The 20,482-nt window shown below is 48.5% G+C and overlaps 1 protein-coding gene across 1 annotated transcript; it reads left to right on the top strand.

Moving 5' to 3' along the window:
- The first annotated feature begins 517 nt into the window (after positions 1-517).
- Positions 518-19,310, top strand: Tigar (TP53 induced glycolysis regulatory phosphatase). The gene is made up of 6 exons (XM_052174931.1): positions 518-641; positions 7,960-7,997; positions 11,988-12,109; positions 13,515-13,592; positions 15,060-15,170; positions 15,877-19,310. Exons 1-6 carry the CDS (start codon positions 610-612, stop codon positions 16,294-16,296), a joined length of 801 nt encoding a protein of 266 aa, XP_052030891.1. The 5' UTR covers positions 518-609; the 3' UTR covers positions 16,297-19,310.
- The last annotated feature ends 1,172 nt before the right edge of the window (positions 19,311-20,482 follow it).

Below are 20,482 nucleotides of genomic sequence, written 5' to 3'. Positions count from 1 at the left end.
AGCATTAGCGAAAATACTTGGTAATAATGTTCGGGAGGGTCAGGCTCAGCAAAGCATAAGGCAAGAAAGGGGCCCGACAAAAGTTTTTGGTTAGGAAATTGAGAGAGAAACTAGGTTGGTTTAGATTAACATGCCCAGTTTGACCTCGAAGGTAAAGGATAACAGCTAACCCCCAGGATGCAGTCTGGCTGTGTAACCATGAGAGCCATCGCCTCGGCACACTATAGGTCCTACATCTTGCACTCCTTCCTCAAATCAGTTCGGCTGAAAAGAATCAAAGCAGTCCTTATCTGCCCCACCGGGCAGGCAGCAGCGGTCTAGCTCTGGCAAGACTCCAGGGCGTTAACCCAGGGTGGGGCGGCGCGCACCTGCAGGCGCCAATCACAGGCTGGCGCGCAGGGGCGCAAGCGCCACTGGCCTGGGCGGGGCCTCTCCGGGTTTCAGTCTCCGCTCCTATTGGCAGCCCTGTGGTGACGTTCAGCCGCCTCGACCAATAGCTATGGAGCCGGTCCGCAGGGCAGACGGAAGTAGTGCAGGCAAAGTGGCCCCGCAGTCAGGCGCAGCGAGGTGCTGCAGAGCCAGGTAGTGGCTCACGCGACTTGGTCCAAGATGCCGCGCTTCGCCTTGACCGTCATCCGCCAGTGAGTATCCGTCGCAGTTGCCGGGAGCTTCCTGGCTTGGGTCTCTTCTGGATCCTACGCGCTCCAGTCCGGGGAGGATGGGCTTTCCACGTACTTTTTCTTTGCGTCCTCTCGTGTCCAGTCTTTTTATTCGTGACACCTGAGTGAGGAAGACAGGTCTTAACTGTCAACAGCCTTGCGTTTTCCCCAGGAAAGAAGTATGGAGATGCACGTGATCAAGGTTCCCAGCCATTGACTGAAGGCATGACCCAGCCCCTCGACCTCTCAATGTGACCTTTCTGCTCCCTAATAAATTCCAGAGTTTTCCGAATTACCGGGCCACACCTTACCTGTCCAATGGTGTTTGCCGTGTTTTCTCACCCTCTCCTTCCCCCTTTCTCCTCGCCTCAGGGATACTTTTGAAATTTACCTTCCTTCAGAGGTTACAGTTCTGAGGAAAAAAAAAAAAAATAAGAGGGTCCGAGCTCTCCTCTCTGTGGACTGCATCGTCCTGAACATTTTTATCAAATTCATGGAGCAGAATCTGGCTTTAGGTCACCTATCGTTTTCCTTCTGCCCGGTGACGACGGTAGGCAAATTCAGGGTGGGTAAGAGGAGGGAAGTTTTAAGGCTTTGGTTGGTTGGGATTCTGGCTCTAGCTTGAAGCTGCCTTGTAGTTTAGGCCTCTGAGGACCGACTAATCTTTCTGATCTGCGTCCTGATAAGATAAGCAGATTTGTGGCTGCAGTCTTTTCTTTTCTTTTTCTTTTTCTTTTTTCTTTCTTTCTTTCTTTCTTTCTTTCTTTCTTTCTTTCTTTCTTTCTTTCTTTCTTTCTTTCTTTTTTTTTTTTTTTTTTTTTGGATTTGGTGTTTTTCAAGAAAGAATTTCTCTCTGTAGCCCTGGCTGTCCCGGAACTCACTCTGTAGACCAGGCTGGTCTCTGCCTCCCAGAGTGCTGGGATTACAAGCGTGCGCCACCACCACCCGGCTGGCTGCAGTCTTTCTAATCTCTGGGCTAGAGAGCCAAATGGAGAAAGATGGAGCACATGACAGCAGAGAAGAAGAAGAAATATACCAGAGAATTAAATAACTTGTTCTTCTGTAAGCAAAGGTCAGATAAAACCTGTGACTCTCACCTGTGTAGTCAAGGCTTATCAGAACAGCTCCACAGAGCAGGACTGATTACCATTTCATCTTCATAGGGCTCATAGGTGCGCTGACAGCGCTTGAACCCTGTCAGGTCTTCAACTGATGCCTTTTCTGTCCAGATTCCTCTTTATAGGAAGATGATCTTCAGCATCATGTGAAGTAGACCTTTAGGATTCAGGGATTTTAGTGGCTAAATTAGAAATCTTGTTCCCCATGCCTTTCTGTGTCACTCTGTTTTCTAGAATGTTCTGAGATATGACACAGCTTTCTTGGGAGCACTGAAGGACCATGAGTCCCCTTGTTATCCTCTTTTCAACCTGAGAACATTTTTGACCCAGCTGGGAAAGCAAGCCCCTTTGAAGCTATTGGAAATCTAGGCTTAGGAAACCATCCCTACTTAGATTCTTAATGGGCAGTATCTGTGTAACTAGGGAGTTTCTGTGAGTCACTGGTGGATAAGGGGAGTCAAACTTCAGGTAACAAAGTCGTGTGACAAGTATTTGAACCAGAGCAAATTAACCCACTTCTCCGCTTCTTGATGACCTTAAAGCCTAGTGTTTGAAGGTCACTTGGAAATATCACCTGCTAAAATTTTAGCAGGTAATAAGACTTGTTTTCTTCAACAGTCGTGGCAGCACACCTAAAACCGCAGCAGTCAGGAGGTAGAGGAGTTCAAGGCCAGCCTGGTCTACATAGCAGCCAGAGGTACATAGTAAAATCCTGTCTCAAAGTTTTAATTCTCTTTTAGACACAGGAAGACACGTGTGTTGAAATAGACAGGGCTGTGGCTAGCTGCTGTCCTGGTCATCCCAGGTTTCCTCTTTCTGTTGGACCTGTGGCAGATATAAGCCTGGTTGGTCAAGAACAAACACTCTTTCAAATTTGACTGGTAGTCACCAAAGGTAAATATAATGGCTCATGGAAAAGTTGGATAATTCCATTGAGCTGTATTAGAATGCAAGACAAATTTAAAGTCACTTCCCCTGTCTAACCAAATCTTTCTTGAAATGTTATGTTTATCTTAATTTGTCATGTTTCATATTTTTTATTAACTTATGTATTTTATGTGTATAGGTGTCTGTATGTATGTCTGTGTAGCATGTGTGTCCCTGGTGCCCAAAGAGGCCAGAGGAGTGGGTCAGATCTAGAACTGGAGCTCTGGACAGTTGTTAACCTGCCACGTGGGTGCTGGGAATTGAGCCTGGGTCCTTTGGAAGCGTAGTCAGGCCTCTAGTTGCTGAGTCATCTCTCCGTTGTTTTTTTTTGTTTTGTTTTGTTTTGTTTTTTTTCACATTTGAAATGGAGGTGGTCATTTTTGGGCTAGAACACCCTGGAGTTGAAACTTTAAGTCTCTCATTAGTATTGAACTGTAATTTCCCGTGAGAGTTGCAGCATCGTAACCTAACACGGGTGAGTGTTCAGACACAACAGCCTTAGAGGCCTGGGTGCTCTCAAGTATTTGTTTATAGTCAGTCACATGCAAAACCACTTTACTTCCATTTTTAGCCAGCGCTTAAAGCTTTTAATTTTTTTTTTTAACAAACTTTAATTTGCTTATTTTTTGTTATTTTTTCCTCGGGACTAGCCTTTGAATATGTATTTGCAATTGAGGTGGTTGGTAAAAGGGGGTTAAAGATCAGGTGATATCAGGTGAGGCGGGAATTTACACACTGGAATAAATGTGCTGTGAACGTGTGCTGACTTCCCACAAAGATCGGCCTCTGTGCTGTGGTCGGGTTGAGGCTGTCTGTTGAACTGGAAACCTTATAAGGATCTAACAGGGGATTAAGCATGTAAACCTGAGCCGGGAACTCACTTTTGAGTAAATGGTAACCTGCAGCCCGAGTGGGGCCTGCCTTGTGTCTTGTGTGTCCCCATGGTGTCCCATGCAGCACCCCTCCCCCGCCTACAGGGCCTATAAATGGCAGGTCATGAGGCTTCAGATCTTGGCATAAGTGTTTAGGCTTCTGTGGAGCCTGGTGTTCTGTTTTAGAAATGGGTCACCCTGCAGAATTTGAAAACGAGCGAGGCATCCTCGACTCCGTCCAAATACATGACTCTGACCTTTCCGCAGCCTCCGCCTTCTCTGGTTCGGGGGAAGTGGCTCCCTAGCCAAGGGCTTGCTCAGCCTTGCCCATCCCCTAAACTGACTTTAAACACCTGCCTCAAGGATTTATAGAAACCCTTTAAAGCTGATAAAAGCTGTAATACTAAATATTTACACGGGTTTTGGGGAAGCAGTTCTATTTTGGGTTATGTAATCTTTGAATATTTATAACATGGCTTGAGTTCAAAACTGCCTGCTAGACGCTAAAAGGTAGCAGTTTGTGTGTGTGTGTGTGTGTGTGTGTGTGTGTTGGAGGTGTATTACACATGTAGGTGGGGAGACAAGAGACTTAGTAACTCACTGAGCCTGAAGCTAATTTGGCAGCCAGCATGCCCCAGTGATCCTCCTGCCTCTTCCCCCAGCCACCAGCACACCTGGGTTCAGGCACGTACCCGCCATTTACGGAGCGCCTGGATCTCAGCTCAGTTTTTACAGAGCAAGTACTCTTTCCCACTGAACATCTACCTACAGCTAAAGGAAATTGTTCATTAAGTCACATCCGCTTTTTTCTTTACCTCAAGTCACATCCGCTTTTTTCTTTACCTCTTACTGAAAAGAATCACTAGATGTGGAGCAGTGCCTTTGCAAACCTATCCTGTCACTTGGATTCTTTTCAGTCAGTGTTCAAAAGAATGGCCACTGCCCATATGGAGAGATTTCACTCTCAGTGCTGTCTGCAAAATGTTGGAGTGGCAAAATTAGTAACTTTCTCGTGTGTGTGTGTGTGTGTGTGTGTGTGTGTGTGTGTGATCACCTACTACCTTCTCTTTTTAAAAAAGATTACAATTTACTTAGATTTTATGTGAATCGGTGTTTTGCATGTAGGAATGTCTATCATGTGCATGCAGTCCTCCAAGAGGCCAGAAGAGGGCAGCAGATCACCCAGAACTGGAGTTAAACAGATGGTTGTGAGTCACCAGCCCTCCACCTAATTTTTTGAGCCCAGGTCTTTCATTGGTGCTGGAGGTTTCTGATTGTTAGGCTGGCTGGCTCCCTCTCCCCAGTGCTGGGATTATCCGCCTACCTACATTTTCACTTCAGTTATGAAACCCAGGTACTCCTGCTTATACAGGGAGCAATTTACCTACCGACTGGGCCATCTCCCTTGCCCCCGACCCTTGAGTTTAAGTGCACAGTGAGGGTGCTTCTTTACCTCTTGCTGGGAGTTATTGGGAGGATGATACTTCTACTTAAAATCAGTTCTGCAGCCATGTGGGTGGTGGTGCACGCCTTTAATCCCAGCACTTGGGAGGTAGAGGCAGGCGGATTTCTGAGTTCGAGGCCAGCCTGGTCTACAGAGTGAGTTCCAGGACAGCCAGGGCTACACGGGGCTAGACAGAAACCCTGTTGTTTTATTTAGGTTTGGAGGCAGGTCTTCTGTAGCCCAGGCTGATCTTAGAGGTACTGTGCAACTTGGATGACCTTGACCTCCTGACCTCCATCTTTCAGTTGCTAGGCTTATAGACTGTGTCACCAAACAGCTTCAGGTCCTTTGAGCTTAGTAGCCTGAGATAGCCTGGAACTTGATATGTAGCCTAGGCTGGTCTTGAACTTAAGCAGTTTTTCTTTCTCCTCCTCCCAAGTTGGAATTAAATCATGAGTCAGCAGGAGGCGGTTTTTATTGGTCTCAGGAAGATTTTACAGCAGAGATGGGAAGTGAACCCAGGATACAATTTCTTTCCCTACATTAGGAACACCAGTGTGCCCAGCCCAGCCTCTGCTGCTGACCTGGCTGTATGTCAGAGGTTAACGCCCTCTTTTGGTGGTTTGTTTTCTTTCTTTCTTTCTTTCTTTCTTTCTTTCTTTCTTTCTTTCTTTCTTTCTTTCTTTCTTTCTTTCTTTCTTTCTTTCTTCCTTCTTTCCTTCTTCTTTCCTTCTTCTTTCCTTCTTCTTTCCTTCTTCTTTCCTTCTTCTTTCCTTCTTCTTTCCTTCTTCTTTCCTTCTTCTTTCCTTCTTCTTTCCTTCTTCTTTCCTTCTTCTTTCCTTCTTCTTTCCTTCTTTCCTTCTTTCCTTCTTTCCTTCTTTCCTTCTTTCCTTCTTTCCTTCTTTCCTTCTTTCCTTCTTTCCTTCTTTCCTTCTTTCCTTCTTTCCTTCTTTCCTTTCCTTCTTTCCTTCTTTCCTCCTTCCTTCCTTCCTTCCTTCCTTCCTTCCTTCCTTCCTTCCTTCCTTTCTTCCTTTCTTCCTTTCTTTCTTTCGTTAATGACTGTAGCTGTCTTCAAACACACTAGAAGAGAGCATCGGATCCCATTACAGAAGACAGTTGTGAGCCACCATGTGGTTGGTGGGAATTGAACTCAGGATCTCTGGAAGAGCAGTCAGTGCTCTTAACCGCTGAGCCATCTCTCTCCAGCCCCTTGGTGGCTGTTTCTTTTCTTTTCTTTTCTTTTCTTTTCTTTCTTTGTTTCTTTCTTTTTGAGACAGGGTTTCTCTGTGTAGCCCTGGCTGTCCTGGAACTCGCTCTGTAGACCAGGCTGGCCTCGAACTCAGAAATCCACCTGCCTCTGCCTCCCAGAGTGCTAGGATTACAGGTGTGCGCCACCACCTCCTGGCTCAGGAGAAATTGCATATTTTCGAACCCATGTTTTTAGAGTTCTTTTCCACAGCCTTAAGAGTTGTCCTGAAGGTCTGACACTAGCCACACCCTCGCCTTCTGGACTCATGCTGCTGTCTCTGATTATCTTGGGGTCTTTAACGTAATGGAAGGACCTTCTTTGAAGGAGGACATTAGTATACAAACAAGGCGTGCCCACTGCAGCCTTTGACACTTGAGGAGGCCCAAGCCTGCTGGCCCTGTCCCAGGGGAAGGAACCATGTCATTCTGTCCCCACCTAGGCCATGCTGGAAATGGCAGGTGTCAGCGTGCCTGGACCTATGAATATAGCCTTCCAGTGTTTCTTTATGTGAATCCAGATGTTTTTTATTTCCCTCATTTCTAAGGAGTTAGCACTTGAATATTATTTCACACCTTGCCCTCCCGTCCTTTATTGTGGAGACTGTTCTCTTACCACACAAGCTTTGTGGATTGTCTGTTTTTAAATGTATATGAATGTTTTGCCTAAGTATGTGTGCTTGCGGTCTGTTGAGGTCAGAAGGGAGGTATTAGATCCTCTGGGACTGAGTTGAGAGCCACCACGTGGGTGCTGGGCATGGTCCTTTAGTCCTCCGCAAGAACATCGCTTCTGTCACTCACTACCCGTCTCTCCAGCCCCTCTCTGTGTGTCTTAGACAGAATCTGTTCTGTGTTTGCTTTTAAGGAATGAACGTTGTTCAGGGTCACTGCATGTGGAGGCCAGAGATTGACAGTGCCCAGATCACAGGCACACGTCACCATGCCTGGCTTTCTCCAGAGTGCGGAGACCCCAACCCAGCCCTTAGCCTGTGCGGTGCTCACTTGACCACCTGGCCACGCCCCTAGCCCTACTTGGTGATTTTTATTCTAGGTCTAACCTGGCATCTAGCCTTGCCCATGTGGCTCCCCCTCACCTCTCTCCTCCAGCCTCAGTTTACCCATTTATTTCCTGGAAATCTTTGCATTCAATCCTGTTGGTCTTCCGATTGCTTTAAGATTGGGATTGTTTTGATTTTTAATTCTTCAAAGTGTAGCCACACTTAGTTGGGCACACAGTTGGTCTGCAAGGTGGCAATAGCTACCTCACAGTATGACCACCCCCATTCCAGGACCGGGGCCAATTCTGGGTGCTACGGGTCCTCAGACTCCTTTCTCCTTCCAGTTTCACACCTGTCACGTGCTCCTTCAGGGCCACAGCTCACAGGTCGCCTCCCTGCTTACGGGCCTGCTGCCTGGAAGTAATCTTGCTCAATCAATACACTTATTTTAACAAGACTCGTAAATAAAACTAATGTGTACACAAAATAGCTTTTCCCCCCAGCAGTTCCTTTAACATTGATTTCCTGATCCGGTGGCTTCATTTGGAATACAAGAGTCGGGGTAGAAGATTGGAAAGAGAATATTTAGATTTTCAGGTTTAAGATTTGTTGTGAATCTCACTGCTCTTCATTGTTAGTTTTTTTCTCTTTTCAAAAATAATTTGGTAACAGTTTTTTTTTCTTTTTTTCTTTTAGTGGTGAAACAAAACTTAATAAGGAGAAAATCATTCAAGGTTGGTCTCATGAGATTATGGTCCAGTTCACTTCACTGTTAATGACTTGGTGGGAGGTCAGGTAGGCGGCCCTGTAATAGGGTTGGGTTGGATTGGGGTTAGGGCCTGCGGGCACTATGGTTACGACAGAACTCACTAAAGCCATAGGTCACTGGGAGGAACAGGAGTCTCCAAAGTGGGCGTGATACGCACGGCCTTCTCCAGTAGTGTCTCTGTGCAGACCCTCACTGGGTTCTTAAGGACTTGAAATACTGCAGTTGCGATTTGACATGATTAAAGCCAGGTGACACTGAGAGACCCCAACTCTCAACACATGCCAGTCATCCCAGCAGGCAGGTGCCTGAGGCAGGAGGATCTCTGTTTGAGGCCAGTATCTGCACTGTATACACAGACTTCAAGGTTAGTTTAGGCCGTAAGAAATGATTTCATATTAGGAAATAAGACATTTACAGGCTGGTATTAGTACTTCCCTAGACGGTAGCTGTGGTTTCTGTACTAACAGTGAGGTTCGCTCTGCCGTGGGGTGCTCCTTTGTGTTGCTTGTCAAAGTCAGCCGCTCTGGACCATGAGTAACCCCAGCCGCATTCACAGCCTTTTTTGAGTTGGTTGGTCTCCTGACTTTGTAAGTTGGATGCTTACTGGTCTTCCCCTCTCCTCTCTTAAAAACAAACAAATCCTCACACAGTCTTTGCGGGGTGGTGAGGTGGCTTAGTGGTTGAGAAAGGGTATTGATTTTACAGAGAACCCCAGGTTGGTCCCCAGTACCCACACTGGGTGACTCACAACTGCCTTTAACTCCAGCTCCAGATCTGATCTCTGGGGATCTGACACCCTCTTCTGGCCTCTACAGGACTTACAGCCAATGACACAGATACGCAATGACTTACAGAAGTAATAAAAATAAGTCTCCCAGCACAGCCGTTAGCTGGCAGCAGGCTGTCCTTTTCTTCTGGTTTTTGATATGTTTAGGTGGAAAAGACACTCTCCGTCAGTGCAGGTTCACTTCTGGACTGATGGTTCTCCCTCTCTCTCTCTCTCTCTCTCTCTCTCTCTCTCTCTCTCTCTCTCTCTCTCTCTCTCAGATTTATTTATTTGTTCTATGTGAGTTCACTGTAGCTGTTTTCAGACACCAGAAGAGAGCGTCAGATCTCTTTAGGGATGGTTGTGAGCCACCATGTGGGTGCTGGGATTTGAACTCTTGACTTTTGGAAGAGCAGTCGTTGCTCTTACCTGCTGAGCCCTCTCTTCAGCCCCTGACTGACGGTTTTCTCAGCACCCAGACGTTGGTCTCTCCATGCCTTCATCGCGTTGAGCTGAGCAGGTAGCTCTGGAGAAAAGCCCTCAGGCCGGCAGGAGCTGGACCCAGGTCCTCCCCAGCACCAAACTAGAGCGCAGCAGGGGAATGTTAACTTGGTTAACAGCACTTTGGCAGGCTCTAGAATTGTGGAAACGACTCTCCAGGAGCCTCCGGCTGCCTGGGAGGGATCATCTAGATTCGATTATTAAGTCGGGGAGACCCATTCCAAGTCCCATAATGAGGGGCTCATTGTCCCTGAGCGTCCTACCTGGGTGCAGGGTGTCCAGCCGCACCCTCAGTCCTTCTATGTCTATGAATCGTGTCTGTGTGTGTGTCTGTGTGACTTGGAGACCAGAAGAGAGAGCATTGGGTTCCCCGGAATTGGAGTTGCAGATGGTGGTCTGCTCTTAACTGCCTAGCCGTCTCTCCAGCTCCACCCTCCCTTGCTCTAGTCAGGTCCTTTGTCAGCAGTGACAGAGTGGCCAGCTTGCCACGTCTCTGGAGCCACTGTTTAAATCTCCTCATTGATTCTGATGGCCTTCATTTTCCCACAGTGTATCCAGAAGGGAGTTTTAAGATGCAGTGTCCCAGGAGGCCACAAGAGGGAGCCAGGACAGGGAAAGCAGGCTGCTCTGAGCCAGCAGTCCACACTCCCAGCTGCTGAGCCCATATCCTACCTCATGTGCTTCCCTCGGCCCTAGAGTCATGCCTCCCCCCATTTCAGGAAGCTACCCGCCACTGTCTCTTCATCCGTCTGCCTCTAAAGTGACTCCATCATAGAGACAGCTTCACCATGGAGACTTACAGGGTGACACCCAGAGAGTTCCCCTGTTTTCTGTTTTTCTTTTTCTTTTTTTTTCTTTTTTTTTTTGATTTTGGTTCCCCTCCCCCCTCCCCCCCCCCAGATAGGGTTTCTCTGTATAGCCCTGGCTATCCTGGAACTCACTCTGTAGACCAGGCTGGCCTCGAACTCAGAAATCCTCCTGCCTCTGCCTCCCAAGTGCTGGGATGACAGGCATGTGCCACCACCGCCCGGCTGTTTCCGTTTTCATTCGGCACCCTGCCTTGGCAGAAGGAAGCCCGGCACCCTGCCATCCTGACACATGGCTTCAGGCTCCCGAGCCGCGGAAAGCAGGTGACTTTAGTTTATGAGACACCTGATCGTGCTGCTTTGTCACAGTCTCCTTGTTTATCCGTAACACGTCCCACGGACATTCTGGATCCTCCCTGTGCCCGAGCTGCCTTCTGCATCTCGTCTTCAGCTCTGTGTTTGAGGGCCTTACATCCCTTCTGCAAAACTGTTGCCCAGAGAGGAATTTTCCCCATCAGTTCCTTCATTTAAAAAAAAAAAATCGAGTCTTTTGAAGACTGTCGCGTTGTCATTGGTGGGTTGTGCTTATCAATTACTCAGAATCCGTCTTTATCTCTAATCTCTCCTTCTGGCTTTCTTTTCTTTTCTTTTCTTTTCTTTTCTTTTCTTTTCTTTTCTTTTCTTTCTTTCTTTCTTTCTTTCTTTCTTTCTTTCTTTCTTTCTTTCTTTTTTGTTTGTTTTTTGTTTTTTGGATTTGGTTTTTTCGAGACAGTGTTTCTCTGTGTAGCCCTGGCTGTCCTGGAGCTCACTCTGTAGACCAGGCTGGCCTCGAACTCAGAAATCCGCCTGCCTCTGCCTCTCAAGTGCTGGGATTACAGGCGTGCGCCACCACCGCCCGGCTTCCTTCTGGCTTTCATTCATGTGACGTGTACTTGTGTGCGTGTAGGGGGGTGAGGGTTGCACCTCTATCTCTGTGTGTATAGCCACATGCACATGAGTGCATATTGGATTTTTGAGTTGACCTTTCGTTTGCCTTAAATGAATGAAAGTTTTTCTCTGAAGGAGAGTTGTGTCTGATTTTCCTCCTGATCGACTCTCTTAGACACCTCCGAGGCGCTGGACTCTCTTAGACACCTCCGAGGCGCTGCGGCTTCAGTTCCGCCCTCTGGCCCACACAGCAGCCCCTTCCTTCCCCTGCACGCCAGCTCAGACAGTGGAACACCTCCACCTCCTGTGAGGGTGTAGCTCAGAGGCCTGCTCCATCCCGAGGCCAGCGGTTTCTCTCCTTCCTTATGGGATGGTCCTTCCCTGCCTGCTGTGCCTTTCCACAGGCTTCACAGTATCTTTAAATTCCTTAAAACATATCGTAACTTTCTTCCTTTGAGACGGTACCTACTCTGTAGTCTAGGCTGGCCTGCAACTTACTTACATGTGGTCCAAGAAGGCCTCTAAATTCACTGTAATCCTCCTGCCTCACCTTTACAGGGGCTGAGGTTATAGGTGCGAGCCATCATGTCCTGTGAAATGAGGAAGCGAAGGAGAGAGGGAGGGAAGGAGAGGTATAATGTCCTTACAGTGCTGACCTTTAGACAGTGGACGGAAGAGGAGAAAGTCAGAGCGTGCGGGGACAGCCTGCCATGCAGTACAGCCAGTGGACACATGGACAGATGGAAAGTGGGAGGAGCTCTGACGGCCCAGTCTCAGTGTGGGTGTTCGAGTGGGCGAGTCTTTAGAACTATGGCCCACATCAAGGTGTCTGGAGTCAGCTCTCTTAAGAAGTCACGTGGTCTAGTGCCATCCTGTCACAGTAATCACTGCAGCTTCTGCCCCTTTCATGTGACTTTGCTTAGATACATTTTTGACTGGTTCTGTCCCACCACAGGGCAAGGAGTAGACGCGCCCCTCTCCGAGACGGGGTTTAGGCAAGCAGCTGCCGCCGGGCGCTTTCTAAGCAATGTGCAGTTTACACACGCCTTCTCCAGCGACCTCACGAGGACTAAGCAGGTGAGTTCAGACTGCCTGTCTAGGCTGATGGGTCAGGATGTCACCACATGGAGCTTACACGATCTGCTTCTAAAGCCTCCTGAGATGGCAGGGAGCAAAGGCCTGATGGCCGAGTTCACTCCCTCAGACCCAGGTAATGGGAGGAAGAAAATGACTTTCAGGTTGACCTCTGATCTCCACATGCGAACCATAATGCACACATGTGCTCGCTCGCACTCACTCACACACACACACACACATACACACACACACACATAAAATACTACACATAAAACAAAAAACAAAACGACAAGGCATATGGGGGGAGCTCCCCAGAACCCAGCTGGGCACGTGCGGCAGCCTCTAGAACCTGCAGCAGCTGGGAGAAGGAAGGGAGACCTTGGAGGAAGCTGGCTAACTCGATAAGCCAGACTGGTGAGCCTCAGGTTGAACAAGAGGCTTTGCCTCAGCGGGTGAAGTGGAGAGAGCGCCAGGAACACAGCCCAGGTCAGCTTAGGGCCGTCAGGAGGGCGCTGACATAAATGCCCATACAGGAAGAGTCGCAATGGAGGCCACCATATCCTTTCTGTAAGATAAGAAGTGTTCCAGCCTCCTCAGTCTCTGTGATGCCTATGACAGCTCTTCATCTCTGTTCACACTGATATGGTACAAATGCAGAGTGCGTGTGCACGTGTGCGTGTACACACTTACATATAAACAAAGTTTAATCAATAAATCTGTTAGGCTGGAACCCCTGCTCATCCCCGCAGAAGCCACACCCCATCCGTCCTGCCCCCTTCCCCCAACCCTTCATCACTCCTAGTGTCCGTGTTTCTGGCAGCCCACCCGAGAGTGCCTGCCCACGGTCTCAGCTTCTGACCGTGTGTGAACACAGTCCAACACGCCATCACACCGCACCTGAGCTCTGTACAACCCCCTTGCTTTGGGCCGCACGTGTGACTTCACAGACTTCCACCTGTGAGATCCGTGAACACTTCCCCCCCACCCCCATGCGCACGCACGAGAGCTGCCTCCTAATAAACCTGCCTTTATCTACTTTTAATCTGATCTAATCTGACCTCTCTCTACACAACCAAGGGAGAGGAAATGCCTATCAGTGGGATATGTGTCTGGGTGCTAATGAGCCTTTATTTATAAAAGCAGGTGATAGTGGGAACTGGACTAGATATACAGAGTAGTAAATACCAGAGTTAGGCATGAAGACAAGCCACAGGTCCTGGGCGTCCGGTGTGCTGGGCAGGTGCTCTGCCACTGCGCTGCTGCAGCCCTGGGCAGAGAAGCAGCCGTGGCACAACAAAACTATTGTTAATAATTTTTTAAAAAATGGAATGGCATGTCTTTGAAACTTCATGGTGATGCATTCTTATGAGAAAAGAAACAAACCAATGTGTCCTTTGGTTTTCAGACCATACATGGCATTTTGGAGAAAAGCAGATTTTGCAAAGACATGGCGGTGGAGTACGACTCCAGACTTCGAGAAAGGGTAACTTCTTTCTCCTGCACTTTCACAGTGAGCCAACCCTCGGCTGGAGCACATGTGCAGTCCTCAGAAATGTAGTTTCAATGAGTATATTCTTATGTGAGGATGTTTTCCCTGCATGCATATCTGTGGACCATGAACATGTCTGGTTTCCGAGGAGGCCAGAAGGTGTCAGATCCCCTGAAGTTACAGACAGTTATGAACTCATGGGTGCTGGAAATCGAATCTTCCGGGGTCTCCTGGAAGAGCAGCCAGTGCTCTTGACTGCGGAGCCATCTCTCCAGCCCTTTCTTGGGAATTTAGGATCAACTAATACATGTTAAGGATCTGTGTAGCTGGGCTGGGCATGGTAGTACACATCTGTAATTACAGCTCTTGGAAAGTGGAGGCAGGAGGATTATTAATTTGAGGCTAGCCTAAGCTACGTAGATCCTATCTCAAAAAAAAAAAAAAAAGAAAGAAAAGAAAAAGAAAGAAAAGAAAAGAAAAAAAGAAAAGAAAAAGAAAAAAGAAAAAAAATCAAGATCTAAAGCTAATAGCTCAGCGGTAGAGTACTTGGCCAAAATGTTCTAAGCCCTGGGTTTAAGTCTTAGCATGGAGGCATCGGGGGTCGGTGTCAAGGAGAGGGTGGAAGGGATGGGGGTCAGGGAGGGGAGGGAATCTACCCAGCTGCCGTACTGCATAGCATTTATGTCGAGCACCTTGTCTAAGTCTGTGAGGTGAGTGTCTTGAGTTATAAAAGAAGGTCATACACAAGTAAAAGCTTGTTTGCACTGGGGGGATTTTAAGTATAGGTGAAGGGCCCTCCATCCCACTCCTAGCCCCTGCTGTGTGTGGGAGTCGGTTTGCTTTACCTGGTTGTAGCCAGAAACGAGCGTTCCGAACACTGAGATTTCAGTTTAGGGCAAGGCACATGGAGATGTGAACCCAGGCCTCCTAGATTTGGGGTTTTTTTGTGCCCTACAATACTGACCCCACGCTCAGGGGCAGCCCTGTCGGCTCTGCTTCCTTCTGATCCTGGGTAGAAAGGGAACAGAACGGTGAGGGCATGTTAGAGGCCTGTCTCCGGCTCGCCCGAGTTCTCCGGGGTTCGAGCTCTGGCAAGAGGAAGTCCCTGCTGTGCACCGGAGGGCTGGTGCTGGAAGCATAGACTCAGGCATGACTCTGGGTGGGTGGGCGGGCCACGCGTGGCCCTGAGCACGGCTCTCCCCTTCCCTGGAACTGGGCAGATCCCGTGTTTGTCTGAGAAAGCCCCACCATCTGCTTGGGTTAGCCTTGGCAAGTTCTTCCCCACCGCCACCTGGACCGAGATGGAGGTTCCTACTGTGGCCGGGGCCCGGGCCTCTCTGCTCAGGGAGTCCCAATAAGGGAGGAAGGTGAGCTCTTTCCTGGGATGGTTTCAGATTGTCACAGGCCTTTTCCATCGTGTTGATTTGTGAGCCACGCCCTTGTCTCCCTGGACTGTTGCAGATGTACGGGGTCGCAGAAGGCAGGCCGCTAAGCGAGCTGCGGGCCATGGCCAAAGCCGCCGGGGAAGAGTGTCCCTTGTTCACCCCGCCTGGAGGAGAGACGGTGGAGCAGGTACGGCCGAGTGCGGCTAAGCCGCCACAGCAGTGAACCTGCCGTGACCTAGTCACTAAACCCTGACTGGTTTTGTACTGTTGTCTGCGACCGACAGTCAAGTGGTTTGCAAGCTTTGAACGTGACCCACCTCTGCCCGTTTTTCCAAGTTCCCCAGTCTCCCTGTGAGCCAGCATCCTTTACTGATGACTGACACACTGCTGAGAGAGGCTTGGCTTGAGGTGATGATTTAGGCGTGTTGGCTCAGGCAGTGGGTGCAGCCTGAATCAGGCTGTGCCTCTGGACCCCCAGGGTTCTGGTCTCTGTGTCTGTGGCAGAGACCTGCCCACTGAGGTGTTGCCCAGCCTTCCTCTTCCCACTCTCCCCCCCTTTTTTTTCTTTATTATAATTATTTATTTTATGTATGTGAGTACACTGTCTCTGTCTTCAGACACACCAGAAGAGGGCATCAGATCCCATTACTGATGGTTGTGAGCCACCATGTGGTTGCTGGGATTTGAACTTAGGACCTCTAGGAAGAGTAGTAGTCCATGCTCTTAACGGCTGAGCCATCTCTCCAGCCCTTCCCTTTCTCTTAATGTCTTCGGCAGTGGGTGCTGCCTTGAAGTCCCGTAGAAACCTTGGGTTGGGATAGTTGTATTTCAGGCTCACAACTCAGGGGCATCGCTCGCTTCACTTGAAGTCCTCTCTCTCTTCTTTCTCGTAGGTAAAAATGCGTGGAAAGGATTTCTTCGACTTCATTTGTCATTTAATCCTGAGCAAGGCAGGCCAGAGAGAGAGCTGCTTGCCTGCAGCGCCAGGCAGCTGTTTGGAGAGCTCTTTGGCGGAGGTTTTCCCTGTGGGAAAACATGGCAGCTTGGGGTCAAACCCCAAAGGCGGCGTCCTGGGCTTAGCAGCCAGCGTCTTAGTTGTGAGCCATGGCGCGTACATGAGAAGCCTCTTTGGTTATTTTCTGAGCGACCTCAGATGCTCGTTGCCCGGATCCAGAGACAAATTCGACCTGTCCTCCATCACTCCCAACACTGGGATCAGTGTCTTCATCGTGGAGTGCGAGGAGGCGCGCGAGCCGTCGGTCCAGTGCGTCTGCATGAACCTCCAGGAGCACCTGAACGGACTGACGGACTGACGGAGAAGCATTGAGTCTGGAGCCTCAGCCTGGTGTGGTGCTGCCCTCTGCTCCTGCCGGTTTAGAAGCAGTCATGTGAGAAAGCCCCTACCGGGATTCTGGCTGTACCAGACACTGGTGGGATTCCACTCGCAGCCAACCTGGTTTTTCTGAGACATCCTTTTCTACCGCAGTGTTGTCACTTTATCCCATTATATCTCTGAGGACAGTCAGCACTGCACATGGGGCTGAGCAGCCTTTCCCTGTGCTTCCCTTCATTGGCCTTTTTAATGTCTAGATGGTGTTGGCTTTTGAAGATAATTGTATGATTTTCCACTTGCTTGCCAAGTGCTTGCAAGAGAGAATGGTTTCAATAATTGGCTGCGTATTTGCAGTGATTATATCAGAGTCCAAAGTGTTCCCAACTGAAGCTTCTTACTGTCAGTGTGTAAGGTAAAATGACCGAACGCTCTAGCGTCCGCTGGAGAAACTGGCTCTTGGGATTTTTATCATTATCATTATTATTATTCTAAAGGCCTCAGAATATAGCTGAGGGACTGAAGGGGTGGGTGGGCAGTTAAGAGTACTTCCTGTTACCCTGAGAACCCCAGTTCAGATCCCGTTACCCATGTTGGGCAGCTCCCAGCTGCCTGGAACTCCAGCATCAGGGAGTCAGTGCCTCTGCAGACACTTGCACACATGCACACAAATAAAATAGTAAAAGCAGCCCTGGGGGAGAAAGGACCTTGATCGAAACACATTAAGGATCCTCTGAGCAGAAGTCAAAGGGAGCTTTCCAGGCACACGGGGTGTGGGGGATGCTCCAATTGTCCCCTGCTTTGTATCCCACTTGCATGTAAAGACTTGCCAGTGATCTAAAGAGGTGCTGAAGCCTGGGATCCAGATGCCACGGATGAAGTGACCTTCTTTCCTCCAGGTGGCGCTATAGGAAAGGGATTTTGATTGCAGCTCAGGAGTCCTTAGTTAGGAAACCGATTGAACTGCTGAAAATTCACACCACAGCCTCAGGAAAAGGAATTACATGGGGAAAATGTAATTGTAACCCTGGACCCAGATACAGAGGAGTCTGACCAGGACCTGGTCGGATCGAGTGCTTTTTGAACAGTAGGCATCGAACAAACTTAAACCTAGAAAAAAAATACAGTTCACCTGCAGAGGAAGGTCTAGGTCAAGGCTCGCCATAGTGGGCTTGCCAGCTGTAAAGCACGAGTGGGCCCTTCCCCAGTCTAGACACTTGGAGGAGCTGGTGACACTACTTTGGGTACTGGTGGCCCCAAACTAGGGATTTACTTGAGATTCCAAATGCAAATGTACTTTGAACAAAAACATCACTGACACCATGAGTCCAAAGTGTGACCATGTTCCAAGAAACCCAAGGACATGTTTAAGGAGTCTGCAGAAAAGTTGCTGGGTGGGTGACAGTGAACTTCAGCCAAAGTCGCATCAGCATTGGGACCAGTGGTGGATGTAGAAGTTGAGAGGAAAGTTACAAAAACCTGAGGGGCTTGGCGGTGTTGCTCAGTGGGCCCTGGGTTCTGTCCTCAGTATTGGGGGAGGGAGGGAACCACATAAAGGCTGTGGGTTTGGTTCTCTTCCTACTTCTGTGGAGGCCAACCTCCCCCACCCAAGCCCCTGTAAGCCTTCAGGTGTCAACAGTGTGGTCCAGAGAACAGTAGTGACAGAAAGTTTGGTGGGCTGCCTCTGCCTGCAGTTTTACTCTTGTCTGGCCTGAGTCTCTGAGGCTCCCCTGATGGTGCTTTCTCTTCCTCTTACCAGGCTGTATTTTCCCATCCCTAAGAATAGATAATATGTTACATTTTTGAACACGTTAAAAGGAATTTAAAAAACTATAAAAATCAGTCGGGGGAGGGGAATACATAATGGATAAGCTACCTCAAAGCACTGTCAGAGTGTTATTTTGATCTAAAATCAAGTGAGAAGAAACAGCAGATTTGCCGAACAGGATAATTCTCAGAACTCCACCTCCTCTGCCCCCAGCAAGCTCCCGGAGGTGAACTGGTACACATCCGGCCTGGTACTTTGCGGCTGCACCCTACCTCTGTGGCCTCTAGTCTGACTCACTCACATTCCACTGTGTAGATTTGTTGCAAAGATTCCTTTTTAGCAACTTCAGGTTTATGGAAAAATCAAGCAAAAGGTTCATCCCCCTACACACCTTCCCCCATTCTGTTAGCAAAATCCATAGTGTTAAAAGGAGCCTGTATCTGGATGAAGTGTGCCGTATGTCAGTACTGAGTTACCATGTTAGTAACTGCACGTGCCTCACAGCACAGAACGTGGCCCGCCAAGTGCATGCCGGGAGTGGATGTTGCCTTCTCATGACTTCAGCGTTTGCTCTGACTGTCATCTGCACTGCATATAAAGCCCAGTATTTGCACCGTTCTTAGTGTGCCCAGCACTGCCTTTTTTTTGCCAGTATTGGATGCATGGATTTGAGAGGGCTTTGGAGGTGTTGCTCAGTGCGCCCTGGGCTCAGTATTGGGGGAAAGAAACACAAAAGGAGAAAAACCTGTTCTTTTAAGAAGAGAAATCCGTGGGGCTGGAGAGATGGCTCAGTGGTTAAGAGCACTGACTGCTCTTCCAAAGGTCCTGAGTTTAAATCCCAGCAACCGCATGGTGGCTCACAACCATCTGTAATAAGATCTGATGCCCCCTTCTGGGGTGTCTGAGGACAGCTACAATGTACTCGTGTATAATGAATAAATAAATCTTAAAAAAAAAAAAAAAAAAAAAGAAGAGCGATCCAGTGTTAGTGAGGAAAGGCCCAGTGAGCCAGCTCTCCAGCGTAGTCCTCTGGTTCTTCCCACTTTACCTCTCTCAGAGCATATGAGCGGCGGTGTTGTTCCAATGCCTTTCAAATGTACATAAATGCCCAGCTATCTGCAGCCTTCGGTTTACCCATATTGTTTGATGCACTGTTTATCCGGGAATGTATGGATCTGTTTGATTGTAACCGGTATTCTACTGAATAAATAAACACCTTTTGTTTTTTAGAGGGCGTTTAGGTCTGTTTAGTATTCTGTAGGCGCAGAGTGCCTCAGGTGGGAGGGGCCATGAGGCAGGCTCACTGTGTGTCTGCTTGGCCTCCAACTCAGGATGCTTGTGTCCTGCAGCTGTGGGCCTCTTACTGTGGCATTCCTGTGCAGAGTCTGGTGGTTCTGGATCCTGTCTGACCCAGGTGGTGCCCTGAACCCGTGCTACTCACCCATGTCTCTGTCAGCAGGCAGCTCACTCACTTCACCCCTGTATACCAGCAAGAGGTGTTGACTCCCTCAGCTTCAGTCATCTGATAAATAGAAACCAGGATTGCATGCTACTAAGTGCCAACGGCTGAGAAGTCCACACATACGTGGACGGTTGCCCGCACTGCTGACCCCTCTTCTAATCTTGGTTTTTCTCAACTGCCCCAATGAGTCACTGAGTAATTTGGCTATCCTGCTAATATACATATAAACCTTCTAGTTAGTTGTGCATTTTTCTTTAAAAAAATTTTTTTTAATGGTATGTGTTTTGCCTGCATGTATGTGTGTGTGCACCGTGGAGGTCATATGTCCCGTGGAATTGGAATTAAGTCTGGGTGTGATCACCATGTTGGTGCTGGGAGCCAAGGTCCCCTGCAAGTGCGTGCATGCTCTTAACTGATGGCCATCTTCCCGCCCCTTCTTTGATCTGTCCCAGGATATGTTATGTGTGCGTGTTTGCCTGCTTGTCTGTATGCCCACTGTGTTATGTGTGTGTGTTTGCCTGCGTGAATGTATGCCCACTGTGGTATGTATGAGGGTTTGCCCACATGTATGTATGTCCACTGTGTTATGTGTGCGTGTTTGCCTGCGTGTATGTATGTCCACTGTGTTATGTGTACATTTTGCCTGCGTGTATGTATGTCCACTGTGTTATGTGTGCATGTTTGCCTGCGTGTATGTATGTCCACTGTGTTATGTGTGCATGTTTGCCTGCGTGTATGTATGTCCACTGTGTTATGTGTGCATGTTTGCCTGCGTGTATGTATGTCCACTGTGTTATGTGTGCATGTTTGCCTGCGTGTATGTATGTCCACTGTGTTATGTGTGCATGTTTGCCTGCGTGTATGTATGTCCACTGTGTTATGTGTGCATGTTTGCCTGCGTGTATGTATGTCCACTGTGTTATGTGTGCATGTTTGCCT

Source organism: Apodemus sylvaticus, chromosome 2, assembly GCF_947179515.1.
Source record: "Apodemus sylvaticus chromosome 2, mApoSyl1.1, whole genome shotgun sequence".
Lineage (NCBI taxonomy): Eukaryota > Metazoa > Chordata > Mammalia > Rodentia > Muridae > Apodemus > Apodemus sylvaticus.
The sequence above is the reverse complement of the archived record's forward strand: the minus strand, read 5'-3'. Positions and strand labels throughout refer to the sequence as shown.

Coding starts and splice junctions, on each gene's coding strand:
- Tigar (XM_052174931.1), top strand. CDS start 610: ATGCCGCGCTTCGCCTTGACCGTCATCCGCCA. Junction 7,998..11,987: donor TAAGGAGAAAATCATTCAAG/GTTGGTCTCATG, acceptor GTCCCACCACAG/GGCAAGGAGTAGACGCGCCC. Junction 12,110..13,514: donor ACCTCACGAGGACTAAGCAG/GTGAGTTCAGAC, acceptor TTTGGTTTTCAG/ACCATACATGGCATTTTGGA.